The sequence below is a fragment of the Arvicola amphibius genome, chromosome 9 (assembly GCF_903992535.2).
Source record: "Arvicola amphibius chromosome 9, mArvAmp1.2, whole genome shotgun sequence".
NCBI lineage: Eukaryota > Metazoa > Chordata > Mammalia > Rodentia > Cricetidae > Arvicola > Arvicola amphibius.
The window spans coordinates 57,649,289-57,672,062 of record NC_052055.2 but is presented as its reverse complement, the minus strand read 5'-3'; the positions used below and the strand labels follow the sequence as shown (position 1 = coordinate 57,672,062).

General features: G+C 52.9%; 2 protein-coding genes across 2 annotated transcripts; one reads left to right on the top strand and one right to left on the bottom strand.

Annotated features, from left to right (window-relative positions):
* The first annotated feature begins 10,653 nt into the window (after positions 1-10,653).
* Positions 10,654-13,605, top strand: C1ql4 (complement C1q like 4). The gene is made up of 2 exons (XM_038344027.1): positions 10,654-11,190; positions 13,426-13,605. The coding sequence occupies exons 1-2, from the start codon at positions 10,654-10,656 to the stop codon at positions 13,603-13,605; spliced, it is 717 nt and encodes a 238-aa protein (XP_038199955.1).
* Positions 13,606-14,887: 1,282 nt separating this feature from the next.
* LOC119822699 (trophinin associated protein) lies at positions 14,888-22,745 on the bottom strand. The gene is made up of 14 exons (XM_038342180.1): positions 22,595-22,745; positions 22,318-22,500; positions 20,743-20,900; positions 20,532-20,660; positions 20,270-20,352; positions 19,648-19,700; positions 19,086-19,207; positions 17,529-17,612; positions 16,838-16,897; positions 16,309-16,443; positions 15,932-16,175; positions 15,545-15,889; positions 15,133-15,326; positions 14,888-15,009 (listed from the first exon to the last, which is right to left on the bottom strand). The coding sequence occupies exons 1-14, from the start codon at positions 22,743-22,745 to the stop codon at positions 14,968-14,970; spliced, it is 1,983 nt and encodes a 660-aa protein (XP_038198108.1). The 3' UTR covers positions 14,888-14,967.
* Positions 22,746-22,774: the final 29 nt, after the last annotated feature.

Sequence of the window (22,774 nt, the reverse complement as noted above, 5' to 3'; positions counted from 1 at the left end):
CTGAAGTCAGGCCACCTCCGCCAGGCCCCTCCCCGAAGCCCTCGTCAGCCCCTTTGGAATCACCTTCCGGTCCTACCTTCCTCTATCCGCCCTCTCTTGTAAACCCTGTGGAAGCTCACTCCAGGCTCACCCAGTTTTATATTCTAGGACCTGGAACCGCGCCCCACACCCGGCGGAGCGCACCTCTTGTAGAGCGTCACCACAACCACCAGGTGGCGCTGCCGCTTACAGAAGGAAGGTTCCCCAAAAGTCCCAAATCACCTTTCTCGCACGCTTGGGACACTCCGGGCCAAAGCTATCCCGACAGTGCGGCTACTTGAGGGAGAAGAAAGGCGATCCTATCGCTAAAACTAAAATGCTCAATTATCTCTTCTCCCCGCCTCAAATGGGAGTCGATCGCTCTCCCACTTCAAGCTGAATGCTTCTCTCCACGCGCCAAAGAGCTTCAAGATGGCCAATATATAGTATCACTTCTAATGTCCTAAGGGAGAGACATCCACCCATAAGCAAATGGGAGCGCTCATCAACACCCCCTATTTTGCCTCTTTGTCTTACTTCAAGTTTTAGGGAACTGCACACCCAAATCTGAGCCTGACCTTGCATAGCCCCAAATCCAGAGAGAGCCTCGAAGCTGCTCTGACCCAGAAGGAAAGGAAAAACACACTAGCAAGGGATACAGGAGTGCATCCCCGGAAGATTAAGACCACAACCAGAACTCGGGGAGAGAGGAATCCGCCTTCTTTCTTCAACGCTGGAATGGAGCTGGCGGCGTACAAAATGCTTTCAATATTCCAGGCTCCAATCCCGGGTGCAGCTCGGTGACCTTGGCCAACTCACACCCTCTCCAGAGCTTCAGTTTCTTTCTTTCTAAAGAAGCTTGGATCTACACGATCTCCTGGTCTTGGCTAGAGGTAGGGATGGAGCCAGTGGGCCTCACTTAGGGTCACACGCGCACAGTAGGCAGAACGTTTCCGTTTCCTCCAACACCCCTGTCCCCAGGTGCGGGTGAGAAGGCAGCTCGGGATCTGATCCCTTTAGGGCTGAGGAGGGGCAGCGAAACGACAACCCAGCCACGGCTGTGGAGGTGGGGGCGCGACAGGGCCACTGAATAATGAATGAGACTTAATTGGGCCCGCACTGCGAGGCGGCGCGCTAAGCTTGGCAAACACGCGGGCAGCAGCAGCCGCCGCCACTGGACAAACAAACTAGCTCTGGGTGCCGGGAGCCGGTGCGGACCGCCGCGGCGGAGGGGGAGGAGACCCGCAGGCAGCCAGGCCTCCTGGGCGCAGCAGGAACCCAGAAGTGCAGAAGTGGCCGGGTTGCCAGACTACCTAGAAACAACGCCGGAAGGATGGAGGTTCGGGGCCCTGCCCAGAAGGAAGGACTAGGGAGGGAACGAAGCAGATTTTGTAGTTGAGCCGGGGGCCCAAGGGCAATGTAACAGCGAGGAAAAGATGGAGAAAAGAGTGGAGGGTGGAGGAGAGAGTGAGGAATGAGCGAGGAAAAGGCACATCTGGGGAGGGTTGGTGGAGGCTGAGGGCGAGAGAAGAGCTATTTCTGTGAGGAAAGGGCAGAGCGATGGAAAAACAAGAGGAGGGAGGCACTAGGGGCCTAGAGAAGAGGAATTGGAGAAGAGTCAAGGAGAGGGTTGAGGTGACCAGAATGAGAACAAGGGGGTGACGGGATGGGCGAGAGGCGCCCCTGCCTGCGCCTCACCCTGCTGCGCTCCCGCCCTAGCGCTCTCTCCAGCCGTCCGTACTCACTTTGTCACAATTACGGGGCCGTCACTCGGCCGGGATTGTTTTCCCCAAATTGTTTTATAAACTGGAGCGGGGTGGGAGGTGGGGGCGCGGTGGGGGGAATCTGACGAGTTGAAACCGGAGGGGAGAGTGAGCAGCTGTCGAGGGCATGGCAACATATTTACCCGCTACTAGCCCAGACTTGGCCTTGGTTACTACAGAAACCAGTGCGGAAATTGATTGTCACCCCAACCTTCATCACTGACTCTGCTTTTCACCGTCTGCCCCTCCCCTCAATCTCACTGCCTCGGTTTCCCCAACCGAACGCGGCAAGTGCAGAAGACCGAGGCGATGACCCGGCTTGGCCAAGACTTTCTTAACCTTTCCCCATCCTCTCTTGCGGCGCCCTCGAGCCTGCTAACCTCACAGGCACTCATTTCTAAGTGTGCCCACGTCCTCTCGCCCGCGTTGCTCGCTATCCTAGACCACCTTGCTGTTCCTCAATTCTGCAAACATCTGTTGCGCCCACTGAGCGAGAACTGCGCTAGCTTCCAGCTACCTCCTCCCCCCCTCCGCCCCCAACACCCGCCACCTCTCCCTTGCCAGCCCAGCCTGTCGGCTCCGTGACAGCCGCCGCCGAAGCCCGGGCCCCGCGGGAGCGGCCGGAGAGGAGACGCTGCATGGCTGGCTCCGACACCAGCCTCCCTCGCGGCTCCAGGGGCAACGGAGGATGGCGGCCGCTGAAGCGAGACCGGAGTCGGCCGCCGGAGTTGGCAGGGCTAGACGAGGGAGGGGAGAGGCCCTGGGAGGGTTTCTCTCCAGTTCTTTTCAATCCTGTCTTTCTCAGTCGGTCGCCCTCCGTCCAGCCTGGACCCGGACCCTTCCCGCTGAGCGCGCCTGGGATTCAGTAGGTTCCCCAGTACTCCCCCCCCAACCCCCCAGTCCGGGTGATTTACACGCGAGCTCCGCTCAGCGGCCGCTTCCCAATCAGGAATATCGACCCCGGGCGGGGCCCTCGGGCCGCATCGATCCCTCTAAGGCTCGGGATTTAAAAATGTCAAATTTGCCTTTTCCAGGCGGGTGGAGGGGGCGGGGGCCAGGGGGAGGGCCGTTTGCAAGGGGGGTGGACAGCAAGGCATCGACCAGGCGCCTGTGCCCGGAATGAGAAGCGAAAGAAGCCGTGCCCTGGCATGGCCTGGTCATTCTTGGGTTCTCAATTGTGGCAACAAGGGAGTTCTACCACTACTGATCCCCACAGCACTTCACTATTGTACCAGGTTATTCCCAGAGGCGGAGTCCAAAGAGGAACAAAGATCACCTCAAATTTGGGGAGACAAATTAGGAAGAGATCCCTAGCGGTTAAATCATAGGGGAAAGAGACAAAACTATAGAAACCCCAAGACCAATCTAGCCCTGGAAAAAGAAAGGCAAATGGAAGCTGTCTTCAAGGCGCCCTGCTTTAAGCAATGTTCCAAAGATCGAGGAGATTCAGTCCTGGAGAGGGATGGGTTGAGAATGGCGTGGAAGGATGGAGACAAAGCTAGGTGAAAAGAGATGATTGTAGTGGTATTATCTTCCCAAGGTGTGAACTAGTAATTAACTAGGCCAGAGAGTCCAAAGACTGGGGTCTCCAGAAACTACTGCTTCTCTGGGCCCTAAAACATGAATTACCTTAAAGATCAGAAGATCTGGGCGTTCTCGCCCTGTGTATCACACAGGTGTCTGTCTGCTCAGTAGCCACTCCTTTCTCTCAGATCACTACCAGCCAGGGGAGCCTGAATGGGTTGGAGATCATGTCTTATACATAGGGCTGTAGGTCAAGCGCTCTCCCAGTGATCCTTCTGCAAGTCTAAGCAATTAGACATTGAGATTTTGGAGAGGAGAAGAGTGTCCATTGCTTTGAAGGCTTGGGGAAGGTGCTAGAAGGGATCCGTTGTCATAGCACTCACAGTTAACATATCACACACCCTCGGGAGCACACCTCAGCTGTCACCTGTTCGCTACCATTTCCCCCAGAACTACAGACAGAACTGACAGCAAGTTGAAGGGGGGCACACGTGTGGAGGGTTGCGGTGGCTCATTCTCTCCCCGACAGATGAAGCCACACCTTCACTGATAAAATCGGGTGTGTGGGGGGGCACATCTCTGGCACTGGCACATGTAGTCACTGGCTCTGATGCACCATCCACTCTATCAATCACTGCCACGCACACACCTTTGTCTGAGTGAGCAATCACGCACAATTCTTCTTAGGTCGGGCACCAAAGCCGCCTAGTTATAAAGCCTAGTCGACATCCTTTTTTGGTATCTGACCTTAAATCGCCTAATCCAAGGGCAGAGCTTGTCTCCATCTCCAATTTCCTAATTCTTTAATTAAGGAAATGGCCAACAACCGGGAGGCCAAGTTCAAGGTAGTCAAGGCCAGGGTCGAAGTGAAAAACCAGAAATAGAGGGAGCGATGGGACTGTTAAAGGCTCCCTTGCTCCTGCTTCTGCCGGTGGCCTCTTTCCCGGCACGTCCACTCGCCGCCCACCTGGCCCCTGTCCGCCTGTCAGTGGAGTAATGAATGCGCGCTCGGGGCCCTGCCCCCCCCCCCCAGTCGTTCATCACTGCCAGCACCGCCCAGCTCTGCCTCCCGCTGGGAGGGCTCCGAAGCCCCAGCAGCAAGGGCCCTACTCCCCCCACCCCACCCCACCCCAACCCCGACCACTAATTGTCAGATTGAAATGTTGAGTTGTCAGCTGGGAGCCAGCGCTAAAGAATCTGCAGTAAAACCTGGACTCCTTGAACTTCCTCTTGGCTCCACTTGGGTTCGCTCAGATTTGGAGCATTTCTTGATTTGATATGGATGGTTTTGATTTTAACTCAGGAGAGCGGGGATAAGAAGCGCAGTGTCATTCTAGTACGATAGGAGGCGCCATAGGCTAGAGGTCTGGCATTTTCCCGAAAGGGAGTGGAGATCCTAAAAGCTTAGTCTTCCAGTCTCCTAGCAGGGGACACCCAGACACCCAGAACTTTGATATCTCTCTCTCTCTCTCTCTCTCTCTCTCTCTCTCTCTCTCTCTCTCTCTCTCTCTCTCCTCTTTCTCTTCTCTCTCTCTTTCTCTCTCTCTCTTTCTCTCTCTGTCTCAGTCTAACTAGTTAGTCTCCACTTCCCCTCAGAAAGGTCTCGAGCGATGGGTACCAAGCTCCCCTTAGGGGGATGCCCAAATTCCTTCCTCTTCCTGTGTTAGTGCTTCTGAGGCCGGTTCACTCTCCAGCAGGAGCCGCACCTGCTGGAGTCTGCTCCGCCCCTGCCCGGGTGCCTGGGTTGCAGTCACAGCCCCGCCCTCTCCCGGGCTCCCGAGCTCCCGGGCGGCCGGCTGAGTGACGGGCAGCGGGTGATTATGCGGAAGGGGGAGCGGGGTGCGCCGCGGGCGGCAGCGCTGACCCTTCACATTTCCGATCCGCCGGGACCCTCATCCATCCGAAGCTGCTCTTTGTCTGGCCGCCTAATTGCTGGCGGACAGGATGGATGGCGGGACCGACAGCCGCGGAATCCCTAATAAAGGCCGCGGCCGCGGGGGAGGGAGCGCAAGAAGGAGGGGGAGCAAGAGGGAAGGGATGGAAGGAGATGGCAGGAAGCACTGGGCTGCTGCCGCAGGCTGCGAGGCGTTGCTTGCTGCGCTCACTGAAGCCAGGCTTGGTCCTGGGTGAGGGCAAGAAGTGAGGTCGACTATTGTCCGAGGGCGGTGGGTTTGGGGCTGATAAAGTCTGCTGCTTGTTAAAGAATGGAAAAACACTAGGGGCCCCGGACAGAAAGAGCATCCTAGGGCCTACATCATTTAGCTGAGACCTGGAGACTTGGAGAATGGCGCTTCTTCCTGGGCTCTCAGCTCTCAACAGCCCGCACCCCTCCTTCATTTCTCTGCACCCCATCCACCTCCTTTCACCTGTCGGTCTCCCGACGAGGGATTCAATATCCCAGCGAGAAATGAGGGGCATGACAGCTGTCTGTGCAGTCAATTGCCACATTTCATTAACCAGACACTGGGGCACGGGGTGGGGGGTGCCAACTCAAAGGGAGGTGAAGCGGGTGCAGGACGAAGACCAGAAGCTTCATCTGGATAGATGTACAGGGCTGCGGAAGGAAATCAGCACTCCGGCCTAACATTTTGGAGGCACTCTACTCGGCTCGCTGGGGAGCCTGGAGTCCGCTCTGCTCTCAGGCCAGCGGGTCTTTGAACAAGGCTGTACGGTGCTCTAGGTCAAGAGGGTTGACTAGCTGATGAGTGGAAACGCTGTCCTGGCGGCTGCAGGGGCCCTGGCCTTCGGTGCAGGTACATCCTCCCCAAAAGAAGGCAAACTGTGTGTGTGTGCAGGTCAAGCCGCCAGCTTTTCCACCCTGGTCACAGAGGAAGTGACCCGCGCCAATAAATATTTCGCTTTCTCATCCCCTCCTTTTTCTATGTCCCCTTCTCTGTCTGAATCCTCCTCTGAAAATAACTCTGTCCTTCTGCTAGCCAATATTTGAACCTTGGTGGGTGTCAGGGTTGACAACTGGAGCAGAGGTTGGGGACGTGTGAAGTTAAGACTGCCCCCTTGGAGTCAACATGTAGATTGTTGGGTCCCTATAAAATTCGTGCTGCCTACTTCTGTTCAGCATCTCTCACCCCTTCATTGCCTCTGGTGCCACTGTCTCTTTTCCAAGCACTGGGAAGGAATCTGAAACATCAAAACTCCCATTGGAAGAATAGCCCCCCCCCAACTCCCATTCTAGGAATATCTCTTTGCAGGATGGTAACTAGACAATTGACTTCCCGGTTCTGGACCCCAGCTTCCTCATCTTTCACAGAGAGGGATAAAGCACCCAAGTCCTAAGGATACCCAAAGGATGCAATGAGGACTTGCATGTTAAAAACCCTAAAATGAAACAAGCATCTACTGTTATCTCCTGCCCCATGCAGGGCCCTGTGCCCTAAAGTGGACAGAGTTCTCTCCTTTTTATACAGGGGGTCCAGTGCCAGACAAGCCAAGCTGCTTCTGTCCTCCAAAGTGGAATGGAAAGCAAGAGCATGGAGGGTTAGGGAGATTATCACTCCTACTGGCCCTGGAGAGGAGGCAAGGAAAGGGTTCTTAGGTTTGGATGAGACACCAGCTCCCCACCCCCATAGATGAGGAAGCTGAGGCATGTAAAATGATGTGGGCTCTACTGCCAGCCTCCCCGCCCTCCCTACTGCTGTAAGGTGATGCCAGCTACACTGCCGGCCTTCCCGCCCTCCCTACTGCTGACCTTCTCACCCCTTTCTTCCCTAGAGGGCGTCTGGGTCAGTGACAGTAAGTATGAGAGAAAAGAACAAAAAGAAAGAACCTTCAAGGAGCCAGGACCTTTCTGCTATACTTCATAAAAATTTAACATGAAAACTTCTGCCGAGAAGGCACACACCACATGCAAATCATATGCTAATAACATGCTAATCTAAAGTCTGGCCCTTAGAGCTCCGACACACACCTGCTATAGCCTTAGGGGAAATTCTGGGGAAACCCTTGGGTTCTAGAAAGTAAGGATTCCCCTTAGGGTCTTGTTATGGAATTTAGTTTCGTTTTAGGGTTGGAGAGAAGTTAAGTGTGTAATTTGGGATTAGGAACAGCGGAAGTGCAGAGTCATTGGTAGAGGTTAGCGCAGGATTCCACACAGGGATCTGCTTTGTTTAGGAGACTGCTGAACTCATCCCCACCTTCTTGCCACCAACCTTGCACCAGGCTTCTGTTGCACCCCTGGCTGCCAGGCTCCCATTCTTAGGCTCACCTCTTCATTGGGACCTCCTTGTTCCATCACCAGAGAGACTCTGGGTAAAACATCCCTGCTCTCTTCCCGACTCCCCAGCTTTCTCTCAGAGATTTTTGGCCACAGGAAGACCTACTGGTCTTAGCCCTAACAGTGTCCCTCTTTGGACGATGACAGCTGCAGAGGAAGCTATAAGGACCTGGTGAGCTGGCAGCTTCATTCCAGAGCGTGGGGAAAGAGCAACAGAACATGAATAAATTCATAGAGCTGGCCCCTTGGCTCCCTGTGAGCCAAGCCTGCTCCCTCCACCCCACCCCACACACACCAAATACAACCGCTGCCTCCTGCAGCCTGGCTGGTCACTGCAGCTCACAGCTTGGCCTGGGGATAGGAGCAGAAGATACTCCAGAGGAGAAACCTGACATCTGAAAGGGACTGAGGTGAGGGGATCAAAAAGGGGGTGATGGGGACTAGGGCTAGTTGGGTGGATGGAGAACTGGGCGGAGAAGGCCTCTGCTGAATGGAGGGAGAATGTAGGGAGAGAAGAAGAGGGGCATAGGGACTGGAGTGGATAAGACCTGAGGCTCTGCAGGGGAGACTGGCATGAACTGAGACCTGCTTTCCCTGATCCATCCATCATGCAGCCTGGGGGAGCAGCTCTGGAATTAGACATGCACAGGGCCGACATGGCCCTCAGCCCCCTGAGGAAGACAAATGGTGACAAAGACCTTGAATAAAATTTGTATTTATGGTTGGAGGAGGAGCCCTTCCCCCACTGGCTGCCAATCCTTTCTCGCCCAATCCTTTCAGGAAGGTTGGGACCTCGCCCCACTTCCAGCAAAGGCCCAGCCAGCTCCAGCCCCCAGCCACTTCTTTCTCACAAGGTGTAGCAGGGGGTCCAAAGAAGGAGTCTAGGAAATGAGAGATGAAGAAGTCACCTTCTGCGACAACGTGCCCTGGTGTGCCTCGTGCCCTGTTTTACACAGCATATTCTTCCACACACCACACTCTTGGCTTTTACCCTACTCACCAAAAGGCCTCGGCTGCTGTCTACTGTTAGGTCTCCAAAGACCCCTAGCCCCTTTGGTCCTAAACCCCACTCTCCCAGCCTCTGACTTTCCATTCCCTGAGAAGACACAGCTACTGGCTTTCCCGCTGCACTCTGATGAAAGCAAGTGGTTCCTTCTTGGTTACTCTGAAAGCAGATATTGTCACCTTTATAGGCAAGTGGCTAATACCTAATCCAAATTTGAATTGTGTTACTATGCATAATCAACCAGACAGCCATTATGTGGGGCCTAATTTCTCTCTATTTTCTCTAGTAACAAACAATTGGGGAGGGAGGCTGATAAAGGCTGGTATTAGGGCAAGACTCAGGTGGTGCCAGTCTGGGCAGAGCAAGTGAGACAAACCTTCCTACTCTTTCTCACCAGGAGATTCCACTGGTTTCAGTCCTGAGACAGGAGAGCTGGCTTCTGTGGGTATCAGACTTTAGGACTAAGACAGAGAGACATACAAATTCCCTCTTCAAACAGCCTCACATATGTATACACAAAGACAGCCCACAATTCACAGCCCTACTCACCCAGAGACAGCAAGGCCAGGGACTTATGGCCACCCCAGCACACACACAGTATCCAGACCGTTACAACACAGAGACCCACAGCCTAGCACTCTGCTTGCAGAACTGCCCCGCCCCCGCATCTTCCTCACAGTTGATATGTCACATTGGAGTCCGAACACGGACCTGGGTGTCTCTCTGCAGCGCGCCATTTACATTTCTCTCTCGATCTGTCAACCTGTCTAGGCTCCCTTCTCTCTCTCTCTGTCTCTGTCTCTCCCGCTCTGGGGCTGTCAGTCAGTCTCTCCATCTCTGTTTCTGTCTCTGATTTCATGGATGTCCGTTTCCTGCTGATTCCCTAGTCTCTCTCTCTCTCTCTTTCTCTCTCTATCTCTTCTCTCCTCTCCTCTTCCTTTTTCTTCTGCTTCTGTGCGACCCTCCAATAATAGAGACCAGGGTCGGAGCGGCAGGAGAGTTGCCTTTTTCCATTCTGGCCAACAAGTACCGGTTGAGCCCTTTGCCATATTCGGCATTTGGGGCACCGAGGGACGTGTGGTGGCGAATCGCGTTTTATTTTTGTTTGTTATATGTAAATCCCGTTCCCCCATCTCCGCCCCTTGTTTAGCTCCGCAGTCCCCCTCTGAGGTCTTGTTTGTGTGTTGTAGGCTGTTCTCTGTTTACCCCATCACTGTGTCCATCTTTCTCTAAGCTCTGAGAATGTCAAACTCCAGGTACAGGGTGGAAAGTGAGGATGCGGTGGGGACTGAGAATCGCTGCAAAGCCCTGGGAGCAGGCAAGGAACCTGGAGACGGGGGCTCGCCGGGGAGGTGGGGGAGGTGGGGCGGCCTGCCCCGCCCCCGCGTTTCCCGCTCTGGGCGCCAGGGGTCGCTCCGCCTGCGGCCGCTTAAAGTGGCTCCCGCCGCGCAGCGACTCACACCACCCGCACTGCTGCCAGGGAGGAAGGTTAGGGACGCAGAGAGGGAGAGCGTTTGCGGGAGAGGGACACCTGGCTAGCTCTGGCGAGGCCACGGCTGCTGAAGGAGGCAGAGAGTGCTTTCCAAGAGCTAAAATGCAAGATAGACGAGGCCGCGTCTTTTGAGAGCCTCCGCCGCAGCTCACAGCCTTGGGACGTCGGGAGAGCGGGGAGAGGTCCTCCGGTCTAGCCGGGGGGGAAAAACAGCGAAGGGAGCCCGGGACCTAGACACCCCCATCCTCGAGAAAGCAACTGTCTGGAGAGCAGGCATCTAGACCTGTGGGAAACCAGCCGTCCAAGAAGCTGTGGCTCTCAGGCACCCGAGGGTAATATCAGACTACAGGTTCTGAACCCTCAAGGGCTGTCCTTGGCCACGGGGGAGACTTCTATCCTGACCGGAGGTTTGGGGAACAACTCCGCTGTGACAGGAGGAATCAGTCGGGGCAAGGTGGTCGAGCACAGCCGTCGGGAGATCCGGACCGGGGCCCGAGTCCGCGGAGACCCCAGGGCCTCCGCCGCCATTGCGCCCAAAAGTGAGGAGGATTTGTTGGCCCTGGCCGCGTCACGGCTGAGCCGCCGCAAGAGGGTGGCGGGCGCGGCCGTCGGGGTGGCCATGGTGCTGCTGCTGCTGGTAGCCATCCCGCTACTGGTGCACAGTTCTCGCGGACCAACACACTATGAGATGCTGGGTCGATGTCGCATGGTGTGTGACCCCCACGCACCCCGAGGCCAAGGCCCCGACGGCGCTCCCGCCTCGGTGCCTCCGTTCCCTCCAGGTGCCAAGGGAGAGGTGGGTCGGCGAGGGAAGGCGGGCCTACGCGGACCACCAGGACCCCCAGGTCCCAGAGGGCCCCCTGGAGAGCCAGGCAGGCCAGGTCCCCCAGGTCCTCCTGGTCCAGGCCCTGGAGGGGCAGCGCCCCATGCAGGTTATGTACCCCGAATTGCTTTCTACGCGGGTCTTCGGAGGCCTCACGAGGGTTATGAAGTGTTGCGCTTTGACGACGTGGTGACCAACGTGGGCAACGCTTACGAGGCAGCCAGTGGCAAGTTCACCTGTCCCATGCCGGGCGTCTACTTCTTCGCTTACCATGTGCTCATGCGCGGCGGCGACGGCACCAGCATGTGGGCCGACTTGATGAAGAACGGACAGGTGAGCTTGCCCCTCTACTTAGCCCCAGATCCTACTAGTGAGTGTCTGCCTAAAATTCCCTGCAATCAGTCGCAACCCAGCTCCTCCCCTGAAACACTATCAGGGTGCCCAAGAATGCCAGACCACCAAAAATTTATGTCACTTAATTTAATCGAAGAGGAGGAACTGGGGGCCTGGAAAAGAAAGTCATCATCAAAGGCTCACAGAGCCTTAGAGCAAAGTCAGGGCTAGGACTCGGGACTCAGCCTCAACCTCACTCTCTAACCAGCAACCATAGCCTGCCACATCCTATGTCTTAGGTGCCTCTTCTCTCTCCTCCTGTCTTTACTGGGCCTGTCTTCTCCGTCAATGGGTTTTCCAGCCCGGGCATGGAACAAGCTATTAGGGAACCCGGTTTCGAGGAATTAGAATGGACTCTTGTTTTGGGTAGTGGCCATCTTTCTCTAGGTGGAGTCATTCAGCTTGGATTTCCAAAGAAAAGGTGGAAAAAAGGAAGAAAACACTCTTTTGCCCATTTGCTAGGTAGCTGTCCTATTTGTTCACTCCCGGGGCCTGGGGCCAAACCTAGACCAAGTCCTGCCCTCACCTAACACTGACGCTGGAGGCAGATGTGGAAAAGGGCCTGCTGGCTCAGGGTTCACATAGGTGGTGGGATGAACCAATTGGAAAAGCTCTGAAGCAGTGGACAGAAAGAAAGAAGGCCTGCTCTACAGGCCCTACAACCTCCTGGGAACCTCTTAGATTACACTATGCACTGCCTCAGTGGGTGGTCAAAATCATTGGCACCTAGGTTTGAGGGACTAGCTCCCCAAAAAACTCAGACATTTGAACTAGCAAGATGCCATAGGCTGGGGTGGAGGGAGCTGCCTATACTGTGCAGGAAGAGGAAGGTTTGGATGGGAGCAGTGACCTCTGAATGTTTCACGGAGGGGGTGGGGCCTTGGTGCACCAGGCCTGTGCCTCTGGGCTCCCTAAGCCTTGAGCCCAGCTATCTAGCCGAAAAGCTCCCGAATCCCAAGAGGACACCACCCTAGCTAACCTTCTGCTTCAGCTTTGGGGTCTGCACCTAACAAGCCCTCTGTCCAGAGCCTGAAGAAAGGGAGTTGTTAGGCTATGCGTCTTCATGGGGTTGATAGTTAAGTGTCCACACAAGCCAAGTGCACCTGTGGCTGTGGAATGCCAAAGTGTAAGTTAAGCGTGGTGTCTTTCTTCTTGTGGCACTGAGCAGGTAGATTTGGTCTGTGCCAGCAACCTGGGAGGAGGTTCAAGTGTGTTGGTTTTGGAGGGGGTGGGGTGGCGCAGCTCCCATTCTGTATTCCACCGAGCCAACACTGCGGCCCTGGGAATGGTAAATAATGATTAGAATAATGATGAATAATTAATGATTTAATAACCAGTCCCGGTGGGACGGAAACCGAGGGAAGGGCTGACAGTATGACCGCTGCAGACCAGAGACCCCGACCAAAGGTCCCTCCACATGGCGGGGACCAGGTGAACTCTCCGCAGGGAGATTTGGGCCCAGGAGGCCAGAGAGAAACAGTTTATTTTCCTACTGTATAACAGGTGCAGATACACGTATTCCCCAGCCCCACTGAAAAGCTATTTTAGGAATTCTGATGGAGCGTGGATGCCTAGTATTTTGAAAGCTTTTTTTTTTCTTTTCTTTTTCTTTTTCACGAGAACAGCAATTCTAAGTAACATTTTCTGTGTACAAAATATGGTTCTGAACCCACCTCAGGGGTAATTTACTCATTTAGCCCTAACCACCTCATGAGGTAGGATCCATTATCTTTACCCCTTATTGCTCTAATAGAGGCCAAGAGATGGTACATGTGTGTCCAAGTTATGCCTGAGAAGCTCCGCCGTCTACTAGCTTAAGTGGTTCTCGACCTTCCTAATGCTGCGACCCTTTAATATGGTTCCTTATGTTGTGGTGACCCCAACCATAAAATTATTTTGTTGCTACTTCATAACTGTAATTTTGCTACAGCTTAGATAGTTAATCGTAATGTAAATATCTAATATGCAATTCGTGTGAAAGGGTCGTTAGACGTCGCGACCCACAGGTTTAGAAACACAGTTTGGTTCCACACGCCCTTCCATATCCCATACCTAAGCCGAACTTTGTTCCAGCAGTCGCTGGGCTCAACCCCCTCAGACAATTCGGCTCTGCACAGGGTATAAGATGTGGGTCTGTTTTTTTTTTTTTTTTTTTTTTTTTACTTCTCCCATTAGGTCCGGGCCAGCGCCATTGCTCAGGATGCGGACCAGAATTACGACTATGCCAGCAACAGCGTCATTCTTCACCTAGATGTGGGTGACGAGGTCTTCATCAAGCTGGACGGTGGGAAAGTGCATGGCGGCAACACCAACAAGTACAGCACCTTCTCAGGCTTCATCATCTACCCGGACTGAACCCAGAACCTTTCCGCACATGCGCATTTGCCCGCCCCCTTGCCCCTTTGCTCCAACCCACACCCACCTCCAGCTAGTCCTACCCAAGGCCCCATCCTCTGAGAGCCCGCGACTCTCCAGCTCCCCAGGCTACCTAAATGGGCGGATTCTTGGGGCTCAAGGGTTTTAAATGACCGGAGTAGTGGAAAGTTGGGAAGAAGAGAGCCACTTAGGGCGAGACCATCTCGCTTGTGCTCCAATAATCCCCGCCGGTCGTGGCCCTCCCTTCCGCCTGGAGCTGGGGAACAGCTTAACTAAAGGAGATCAAAGACTCACAGGGGTTAAGGGACGCACTGGCAGTTTGGGAGGGAAAGGACAGACGAAGGAGCCTGCTAGGAGAGAGGAGACTGTCACAGGTTAGATACCGGACCTCAGTAGCCACTTTCTTTCCGTTCCCCTCCTGCATCTCCATTATTTCAGGCTCTAGCCAAGACAGCCTTCCCGTGAACTGAAGGAACCAACGACTTCCTTCCTAGTACTTAAACCCATTTTGTACAGTTCCCATTTCACCCCTCTCCAGGTTAGGCCCTGCAGCTACGGATGCTGTTACTTCTTCCAATAAAGTGAGGCTGGGAATTGTGTGGCTGCCTGCGTTGGTGGAGGGTGGGAGGGAGAAGTGGCTGCCCCTTTGCCTGATGTCCAGAAAGGACTCCCACCCTGCTTGTCAGTCTCAACTAGGAGACTTGTTCTCTGCAGTTAAGTCTAGCCAGACCTGCCTCTCTAGGAGAGGAATGCAGATTTGGCTTTGATGTGAGGATGAGCTGAGGGAAGTGTCCCCTGCAGGGCTGCTGTTCCTGCAAGTAGAGTATGGAAGATTCTAAAGTTGGGTTTGGTGTGCCTGCACAGGAAGAGAATTCTAGCAGTTTTCTTGCCCTTGCTATTGGTCTCTTTGTAGTTTTTCTTTTTGCCCAGGGTGGTCTCCAACTCTTGGGTTCAAGTGATCCTCCTGTCTCAGCCTCCAGGTGGGTTAGGGTCACTGGTGCCAACTAAGAGTTCTAGCAGAGGTACTCTAGATGAGGAAATAGCTGGTGACCCTGGAGCGGGACTGATCTCAGAGAGTTCCATGATTCCCTCTAACCCACTCAAGAGTTTGCTGCGGTGGGTTAGAGCCCGCAGTCCTGAGCATTCAGTCCCTCTCATTGGAGCACACTGCCACCGTGTGGCACTGGAGAGCGACAGCAGTAGCTGCCCCATGGGAACACTCACAATTCATAGAAACTTTATTAAAGGATAAAAGGGGTTGGCTCCCAGTCCAATGGGCAGAGCAACAATAAATAAGGCTAAGAAGGAAGGGGTGAGTGAGGCAGACCGTGGAGGCTGGAGTCACGATGGAGAGTCCAGTCCAGAACCAACTGGAATGAATTGCTGGAGAAAGAGAAAGACTGGGTCACATTCCCTTACACCTTGGTAAAGGAAGCAAGGCTAGCCCCCCTCCGCTGTCTTGTGGGTTGCTGTGCAGAAGGTTCTGGCTGTAAACAAAAGGCTCACCAGGGCATCCTGCCAATCAAGCAACGTGGCCACAGGGTTGGTGCAGACCCGGGTGGGTCCAGGAGGTGGGGTTCGGCTAGTGTAGAAGGCACACTCGTCGTCCAGACGCGCCTCATAGAAGCAGTGGATGGCGCTGAGACATGCTTTGAGGCGCTGCCTCAGAGCCAGAGTTCGAGGGGCCAGACTGCTGGGGCCTGAAGGCCATGAGGAATTTAGAGACTCTGGAGTTACATTCTTTCTGGGTGCTGCCCCTTCTCCTCCCCCATGAGCAGGGCCAGCTAGAAACATAGGGCAGGAGAACTCTTCATATGCGGGCCAGAAGAAAGAAAGCAGAGCATTGCCCGGCAAGGCAGGGCCCATTCCCAAAGAGACAGAAACTTTTCTTCATACCCTTCCCCAGCCAGTTCCTTACCTGACTGGCCTGTTGGGGACCTCAAAGACTGGAGTGAGTGGATAGGGGGGCTGGCACAGAGTGAGCTTTGTGAAGAGAAGGTCAAGCTGGTGGTTGCTGGAGGCCCCTGACTCCAACATGGCTGTGGGCTAGACTCTGGGTTTCTAGCTTCCAGAGAGTCGGCTGCCGACGGTCCTAGCTCCATCCAAGGGCAGGCTTCAAGGGGTTCAGCCTGTACTTGGAGACGAGGCAGAAGGGGTCCAGGCAGTACTGGAAGGCAAGGCTCTGGCGGCTCTGGCTCAGCTATCTGGCATGGCACTGGGGGCTCTGCTTCTGTGATAGAACTGGGTTGAACTACCTTGGTCTCTGCCCCAGGGCAAGGCTGTGGCTCCCCATGCTTTTCTGCACCATGGGGCTGTGGCTCCTCACACTCTTCTGCAAGGTCTGGCTCTGTCACATCAGTGTGTCTTGACAGTCCAAGAAGGGAGGCTCCAGGATTGTGTTCTGGGGCATTCAGAGTTCTAGAAATGTCAGCCAGTAGGGGCTGAAGTTTGGTCATCTCTAGAGCAGAGCCTCCATTAAGAGGGGCACACTTGCCCACTCCCAGTCCCTCTATCTCCTGTTGTAGGAGCTGCTGCAGAAGGCTGATGCGCTGTGGTGGAGAGAGTATCCCAGCGTGTCATCACTGTGTCCCCAAGGTCTCCCCACACCTTTCCTCCCGGCTCCCCATTCCCAGTCTTCTCATGGTGCAGAAGCCACCAAAGGTGCGGTCACTACATCCCCACCTGCATCTTTAGCTCCTGGAGGTTGGGGGTTTTGAAGGGGTGAGGTCCAGAAGTGCTTGCTGCAGGTGGTTTCCCAGATCCCTTCTGCAACGTGATGCAACTCTCCTGGTCAAACAACCTTACAGCAATCTGCTCCTGCCATATAGAAGGAAAGGGGCAGGTGAGGAAGTCAGATTAAGGTGGGAAGACTGTCCACACCCTCTTGAGGAATGGGTCAAAGCTCTCTGGTGGCTCTAAAAATCAGAGCTGATATTAGCTCTCAAGAAGCTGAGGCAGGAGAATCAAAAGTTTGATGCCCAGATTATTGAGATGTTGATACACACATACAAGAAATTTCTTCAGAATTTCAGACTAGCAGAAAATAGAGACAGACAGACATTCTAAACATAGGATAGGAAGAGTAGACAGAGAAGCAAGAGGCAAGCAGATTCTTTAGATGGTTCACCTACCTCAAACAACAAGGCTGCCAGCCCTCCAGGCCAGCAGGATAGCACCACAGACCTCAGTACATAAAGCTTTTGCCACTTACCCAGGGCAGGGCAGGCTCTTCAGGGGAGGAATGAGGAGAGAGACCACTCCGCCACTGGGTCTGCATCAGACAAGACAGCCCATGGGTAAGACATTCTCCTCTTACCTATCCTACCCTCCCCATCCCCCACAGTACCTGCCCCTCTCCCTCCATAGTCTTGTCTCTTTCCCCCTCCTCCCCCCAGACAGGGTTTCTCTGTGTCTTTGGAGCCTGTCCAAGACTGGACATGGAACTAGCTCTTGTAGACCTTGAACTTACAGAGGTTCACCTGCCTCTGCCTCCCGAGTGCTGGGATTAAAGGTGTGCACCACCACCACATGCGCTACCACCGGCTATTTTTAAGACTAGGAAGGGCCAGGTGATGGTGGTGGTGGTGGTGGTGGTAGTAGTGGCGCACACCTTTAATCCCAGCGCTCGGGAGGCAGAGGCAGGTGGGTTTCTGTGAGTTCAAGGCCAGCCTGATCTACAGAGCTAGTTCCAGGACAACTATGGCTCTTACACAAAGAAATCCTGTCTTTAAAAAGAAACAAAAACAAAAACAAAAAAGATAAACAAAAAAGGAGTCTTAACATTCCCCCCATCCTGCTCCTCTCTCTTCCTGTATCTTAACACTCCCATCCCACACAGTACGTGCCCCCCTCTCTTCCTCCCTAGTCTTGGCCCACATCAGTTGTCTCCTCTGCTCTCTTACCTGCTGAACTCTGGGTAATGACTGGGCGGGTGTGAACCGGGTTTTAGGCTGAATGGTGAACCGTTTCAAGGATGAATATGAGGTCTGGGGAGAGACACAGGGGGTGAGCGGGGCTTTCCAGCTAGACTCTTCTGCTCCTGCCCAGTGCAAACCACAACTGACTGAGAGGCCTGGGGAGGGAACACCTGAGTCTGTCTAAAGGTGACAGGTTGCTGACAAAGGGTGGCACCACATGGCCAGACATGAGTTGGGCTACAGGGCAGGAGAAGGCATTGCATGGGAGTCAGCATTGCCCGTGGAGGAAAATGCAGGAAGAGTAGCCTTTCTGAATTCACGTCCTGTGTCTTGTTTTCCCCCACTGCAGCAGCTACTCCCTATTTACCCTTTCTCCCCTGGGCTTCCATTCAGCCCAAGAAAGGGCCAAGGACTGACCCCCTTTCCTAGGCTTCGATCTCACAGCACTAGGTGTACCCTCTCTCCTCGGGACCTTTGCATCTGCAGCCCTCGGCTAAATAGCTCTATATTCCTTTCCTTTTATCTATACGGCTCACATTCTCAACTCCTGGCCTTCATTTAACCTTCATCTTCTTGATAACACTGCCCTGGACAAACTACATTTTGTAAAAATTGAGTGATTAGCAACCCCCTTAAAAATATTAAAAAAAAAATTAAAAAGCATTTATGTGTAGCTGTGTTTGGGTGCCCATGAAAGTCAGAAAGAGGCATCAGATGCCCTGGAATGGGAATTACAAGCAGTTATAAGTTGGCCAATGTGAGTTAAGTTACCAGTCCTAAATATTAATCTGCCCCCCCCCCCCATCTTGGTGCATAGCCCAGTTGTCCTGGAATCCACTGTGGAACAGCCCAAGCTTTCCTCTAACTTGCAATTCTCCTGCCTCCAGAGAGCTGGGTTAGTCATACCCCACCATGCATGGCTCTAAACTACCAATTTGACACCAACTCCCCTTCCCAAATCTTTTCATTGCCTTAAGTACTTAATTTTAGAGATTATATCACTACCTGACACTTCATATATTTTATATTTGTGGGTTTTTTTTCTTCCCTCTTCTAGAATGTGCATATTCTGAAACTAGAAACATGAATACATTCAAAAGTCAGTAAATAATTGAAGGAATTTTTTGTTTGTTTGCTTTTTTGAAATAGGGTTTCTCTGTAGCTTTAAAGCCTGTCCTGGAACTCACTCTGTAGACTCGCTGGCCTTGAACTCACAGAGATCCGCCTGTCTCTGTCTCCCGAGTAAAGACACATGCTACCACTGTCCGGCAGGAATTAATATTTTTGGTTGGTAGGTATTAGATGTGTCTAGGTGGCCTTAGCACTGATTTCATGGTGACACACATGTATGTCAGTCTGTCACTTCTGTCCCCAGGCTCCAGATACATAATAAAGGAAGTCAGATCCACTCTGAAAAGGGTTTGGCCCCAGCTCCAGCAAACTAAGACCTAATAACATCCTGAGTCCTAGGACCGCCCAACTGTACCCAGTGCATCTCCTGAATATCTCACCCCCATCCATCTCACAAGGGTCTCAGCTCACCCTGGTGTGCATTATTTCTCCAGTTTCTCTTAAGGGCACTCGTTGAGCCAGACCCAGTAGGGCTCTTCCTCCTTCATCTGAATGAGGGACAGCCTCATGCTCTCCTTTGGGGGGTAAAGAAGCTGGGAGAAGATAGGACATTTTGCTGTAGTATTTAGAACATCAAAGTCTACTGATTCAGCATCCTCTCAGAGCCCAATAATATCTTGGCAAACACTGAAGTTCTGAGTAGGCTGGAGGTGACCATGGCTCATAAGGGATTGGGACAGAAATTCAGTTTTGCAGGAAGTAGCAGGGAGAGGGCAGAAGTGGAAGCACAATAAAACTAGGCCCACCTCTGACCCAGGTAGGAGGTCTCGTCTCCTGTTGTGTGTTTCTGGGATGTGACTGCTAGGCAAGCCCTAAGCTAGACCTCCAGCTTCCTCTGGCCCAGTCTCCCTGCACCCCTACTTCCTCATCCCACTTCTACTCCTCAAGGCCTGCTGACCTTTTCCTTGTCTTGTTCCTGGTACCAGAAGTTCACTCACACTTGTTTTTCCCCCCTATATTCAGACACACTCACCGGGCTGAACTGGGGTCTTCTGGAGCAATCTGGAGGCCTGGCTCGCTGAAGTCCTGATGACAGTAAGTACAACAGCCATCCCTGAGTGTCAACCAAGAGCTGGGCATTTGCTAAGTGTTTATAAACACCATTTCACTGCATTCTCCCGACAGCCTCTAATGGTCCAAAATCCTTGCTTGGCTGATACAGAACTCAGATAGCTAAGGCAAGGTCCTATAACTGGTGGTAGTAAGGGTCAAGAGTGCAACTCAAAACCCATTTATTGGGGGCTAGAGAGATGGCTCAGAGGTTAAGAGCATTGCCTCCTCTTCCAAAGGTCCTGAGTTCAAATCCCAGCAACCACATGTTGGCTTACAACCATCTGTAATGGGGTCTGGTGCCCTCTTCTGGCGTGCAGGCATACACACAGACAGAATATTGTACAATAAATAAATAAATAAATAAATAAATATTAAAAAACATTTATTGTCAGTTTATGCTGTAGCCAAAAGAAACAGCATTTCCCATGTCTATCCCTCTGTTCCTTCATATTAAGGCCTGGCTATGAGAGCCAGACCCCTTTTCCAGGGGCTCACCTGACATGCTTTCCTGGGTTGAAAGGGAATCCACACCCACTCCTTACCTGCTGTTGCCACATGTCTCTCTTCTTAGCTCTTGTAAACTGGGGCGAGTGAAGGGGTGAACGGAAGGTCCTGAAGGTGGATTCTGACCCAGAGCAAGACATGACAGCAGAGTGAGAAGTAGGCCCCAAACTAGACACAAACCCCAACCCACCTCTCCCAACAGAACCCGTTTTCATCTTGAGGTACTATCCCAGGATAAGACCTTTGTTCCAGGAAGAAGTTTCTCGAGAGACTAAATGTCAGCCCCTCAAAGGTACTCACCAGAGCCTCTGAACTCTGTGGTTTCCCTCGGGGTCCTGATCCCTCCAGTCTTGAGAAGCAGGAAGCCCTGGCAGGTTCCAGCTGATGGATAGGGGTTCTGGGAGCCAGGTATGCTGAAGACCGAGCACTCTGGAATGCCAATAGAGGCTGTAAGCAGGAGCTCAGAATTCTCCCAGTCCACCCCAACCTGGCCTCACATCCTTCTCATTACCTGGCCCTTCTGGGCGGTGCCTCCCTTGCTCCCTCGAACTAGCACTCTCTGAGCCAGACTGGACTGGCGCCCCAGTGGACAGCTCTTCACCCCCTCACCTGAAAGGATGGTGGCCAGGGCTGTCGGGTCAGCAACAAACTCTATAGCCCTTAGAGCCTCTGGAAGGAAAAAAAAAAAACAGAATTAGAAGAAACAGGAATAGAGGAGGCTAAGGGGCAGGGGATCCTAGCAACAGTAAGAAAAAGAAACATAGCCGGGCGGTGGTGGCGCACGCCTTTAATCCCAGCACTCGGGAGTCAGAGGCAGGCGGATCTCTGTGAGTTCGAGGCCATCCTGGTCTACAAGAGCTAGTTCCAGGACAGGCTCTAAAAAAGCTGCAGAGAAACCCTGTCTCAAAAAACCAAAAAAAAAAAAAAAAAGAAAAAGAAACATATCCAAGCCAGGCTTAGTGTAATTCCAAAATTTAGGCTACCAAGCAGGAGAACCAGATGTTCAAGGCTAGCCTCCCCAGTATACAGAGCTCAAAGCCAGCCTGAGCTATGTAAGACCTTGAGAGATGGGGAGGGAAAGATGGGGAGGAGGGAGATCATTCAATTGAACCTAGCTCATCAAGTGTTTGAAAAATTTCATGTAAGTCATCACATTAACCAAGGGAGCAAAAGATAAAACAAAGTTTTTGTCATACAGAAGATATCATCGGGGGCTGAAGAGATGGCTCCCAGCACCTACATCAGGTGGCCTCTAACTCCAGCTCCAGGACAATCCAATGCTCTGGCCTCCACAGGACCTGCACTCACATACCCACACACATATACAGATTCAAACTAATCCTTTTTAATGGCAGTTACGAGTTCTGGCTGCTCTTGTGGGAGACATGGGTTTTATTTCCAGCACCTACATGGCGGCTCACAACTGGCTATAACTTCAGCTCTAGGGTATCCAATCCGATGCCCTCTAAAATAAAATGAAAATAAATCCCTCTTTTTTTTATTTTTTGGTTTTTTGAGACAGGGTTTCTCTGTGTAGCTTTGGAGCCTGTCTTGGAACTCACTCTTGTAGACCAGGCTAGCCTCGAACTCACAGAGATCCACCTGCCTCTGCCTCCCGAGTGCTGGGATTAAAGGCACGTGCCACCACCGTCGACAAAAATAAATCTTTTTAAAACATACCTGTTATTGAAAAGGAAGCCATTCAAGCTGAAGTATGGCCAGATCACAAAGCATCAGCACCACACTGAGGGAGTGACTGTGACCGGGTTACTGAGGTTTCCCCGCGGTCTCACTGTGGAGCCCTGGCTGGCCTGAAACACCATGCAGACCAGGCTGGCCTGGAACTCACAGAGACCACCTGCCTCAGCCCCCTAAAGTGCTGGGATTAAAGGCGTGTGCCACCATGACAGGCAAGAGATGACATTTTGCTGAAGTAAAGGAATGACTTCTTAAAGCAAAGAGCTTGCAAGACAGAGTCTAGAATTCTTACAGCATGCAAGAAACCAGAGGGTGTGCAAACCCCAAACTTCACCTTTCCCATTCTCACGGAACCAAATAGGCCATTCCCCAAGCTTCCGGCAGGTACCTGTCTGGGGCTGGGACACAAGCCCTACATTTGGTCTCCCAGAGCTAGGCTTGAGTTCCTCCAAAGGGTTCCGGAGCTGAGTGCTCCCCAATCTTTGTGATTTCTCTTTCTGGTGCAAGGTTTTCAATTTGAGGCCAGCTGAGTCTATGAGAGGACTTTGAGTACTGAGCGGTGGCTTCTGAGGGGAAGGAGAACAAAAACTGGGATTCAGCGCTGGGGTGCATTGCCAATGTGAGCTGCCTCCATGTTATGACGACTCTCTTCACCCATCAAGCCCCTCTTACCCTCGGATCCTGGTTCTCCTGGTCCAGAGAGCACGGCTTGACTGATGAAAACTCTGAGCATCTTTGAGAGAGTATTGGAATCTTGCTAGGGGTGGGAGATATACCTCGGAGGAGGGGATCCTTCCTCGTGTGGAGGGTAGTCATGGCGGCTATAATAGAGACGGGAGAAGAAG

Bases quoted from the DNA above. Each gene is read 5' to 3' on its own strand.
- LOC119822699 (XM_038342180.1), bottom strand. From the start codon at position 22,745: ATGACTACCCTCCACACGAGGAAGGATCCCCTCCTCCGAGGTATATCT. The intron at 19,208-19,647 runs GTGAGTGTGTCT...ATCTTCTCCCAG, and splicing joins GAAGACCCCAGTTCAGCCCG to CTTCTTTACCCCCCAAAGGA. The intron at 16,176-16,308 runs GTGGGGATGTAG...TCTCCACCACAG, and splicing joins TCCAGGAGCTAAAGATGCAG to CGCATCAGCCTTCTGCAGCA.
- C1ql4 (XM_038344027.1), top strand. From the start codon at position 10,654: ATGGTGCTGCTGCTGCTGGTAGCCATCCCGCTACTGGTGCACAGTTCT. The intron at 11,191-13,425 runs GTGAGCTTGCCC...TTCTCCCATTAG, and splicing joins ACTTGATGAAGAACGGACAG to GTCCGGGCCAGCGCCATTGC.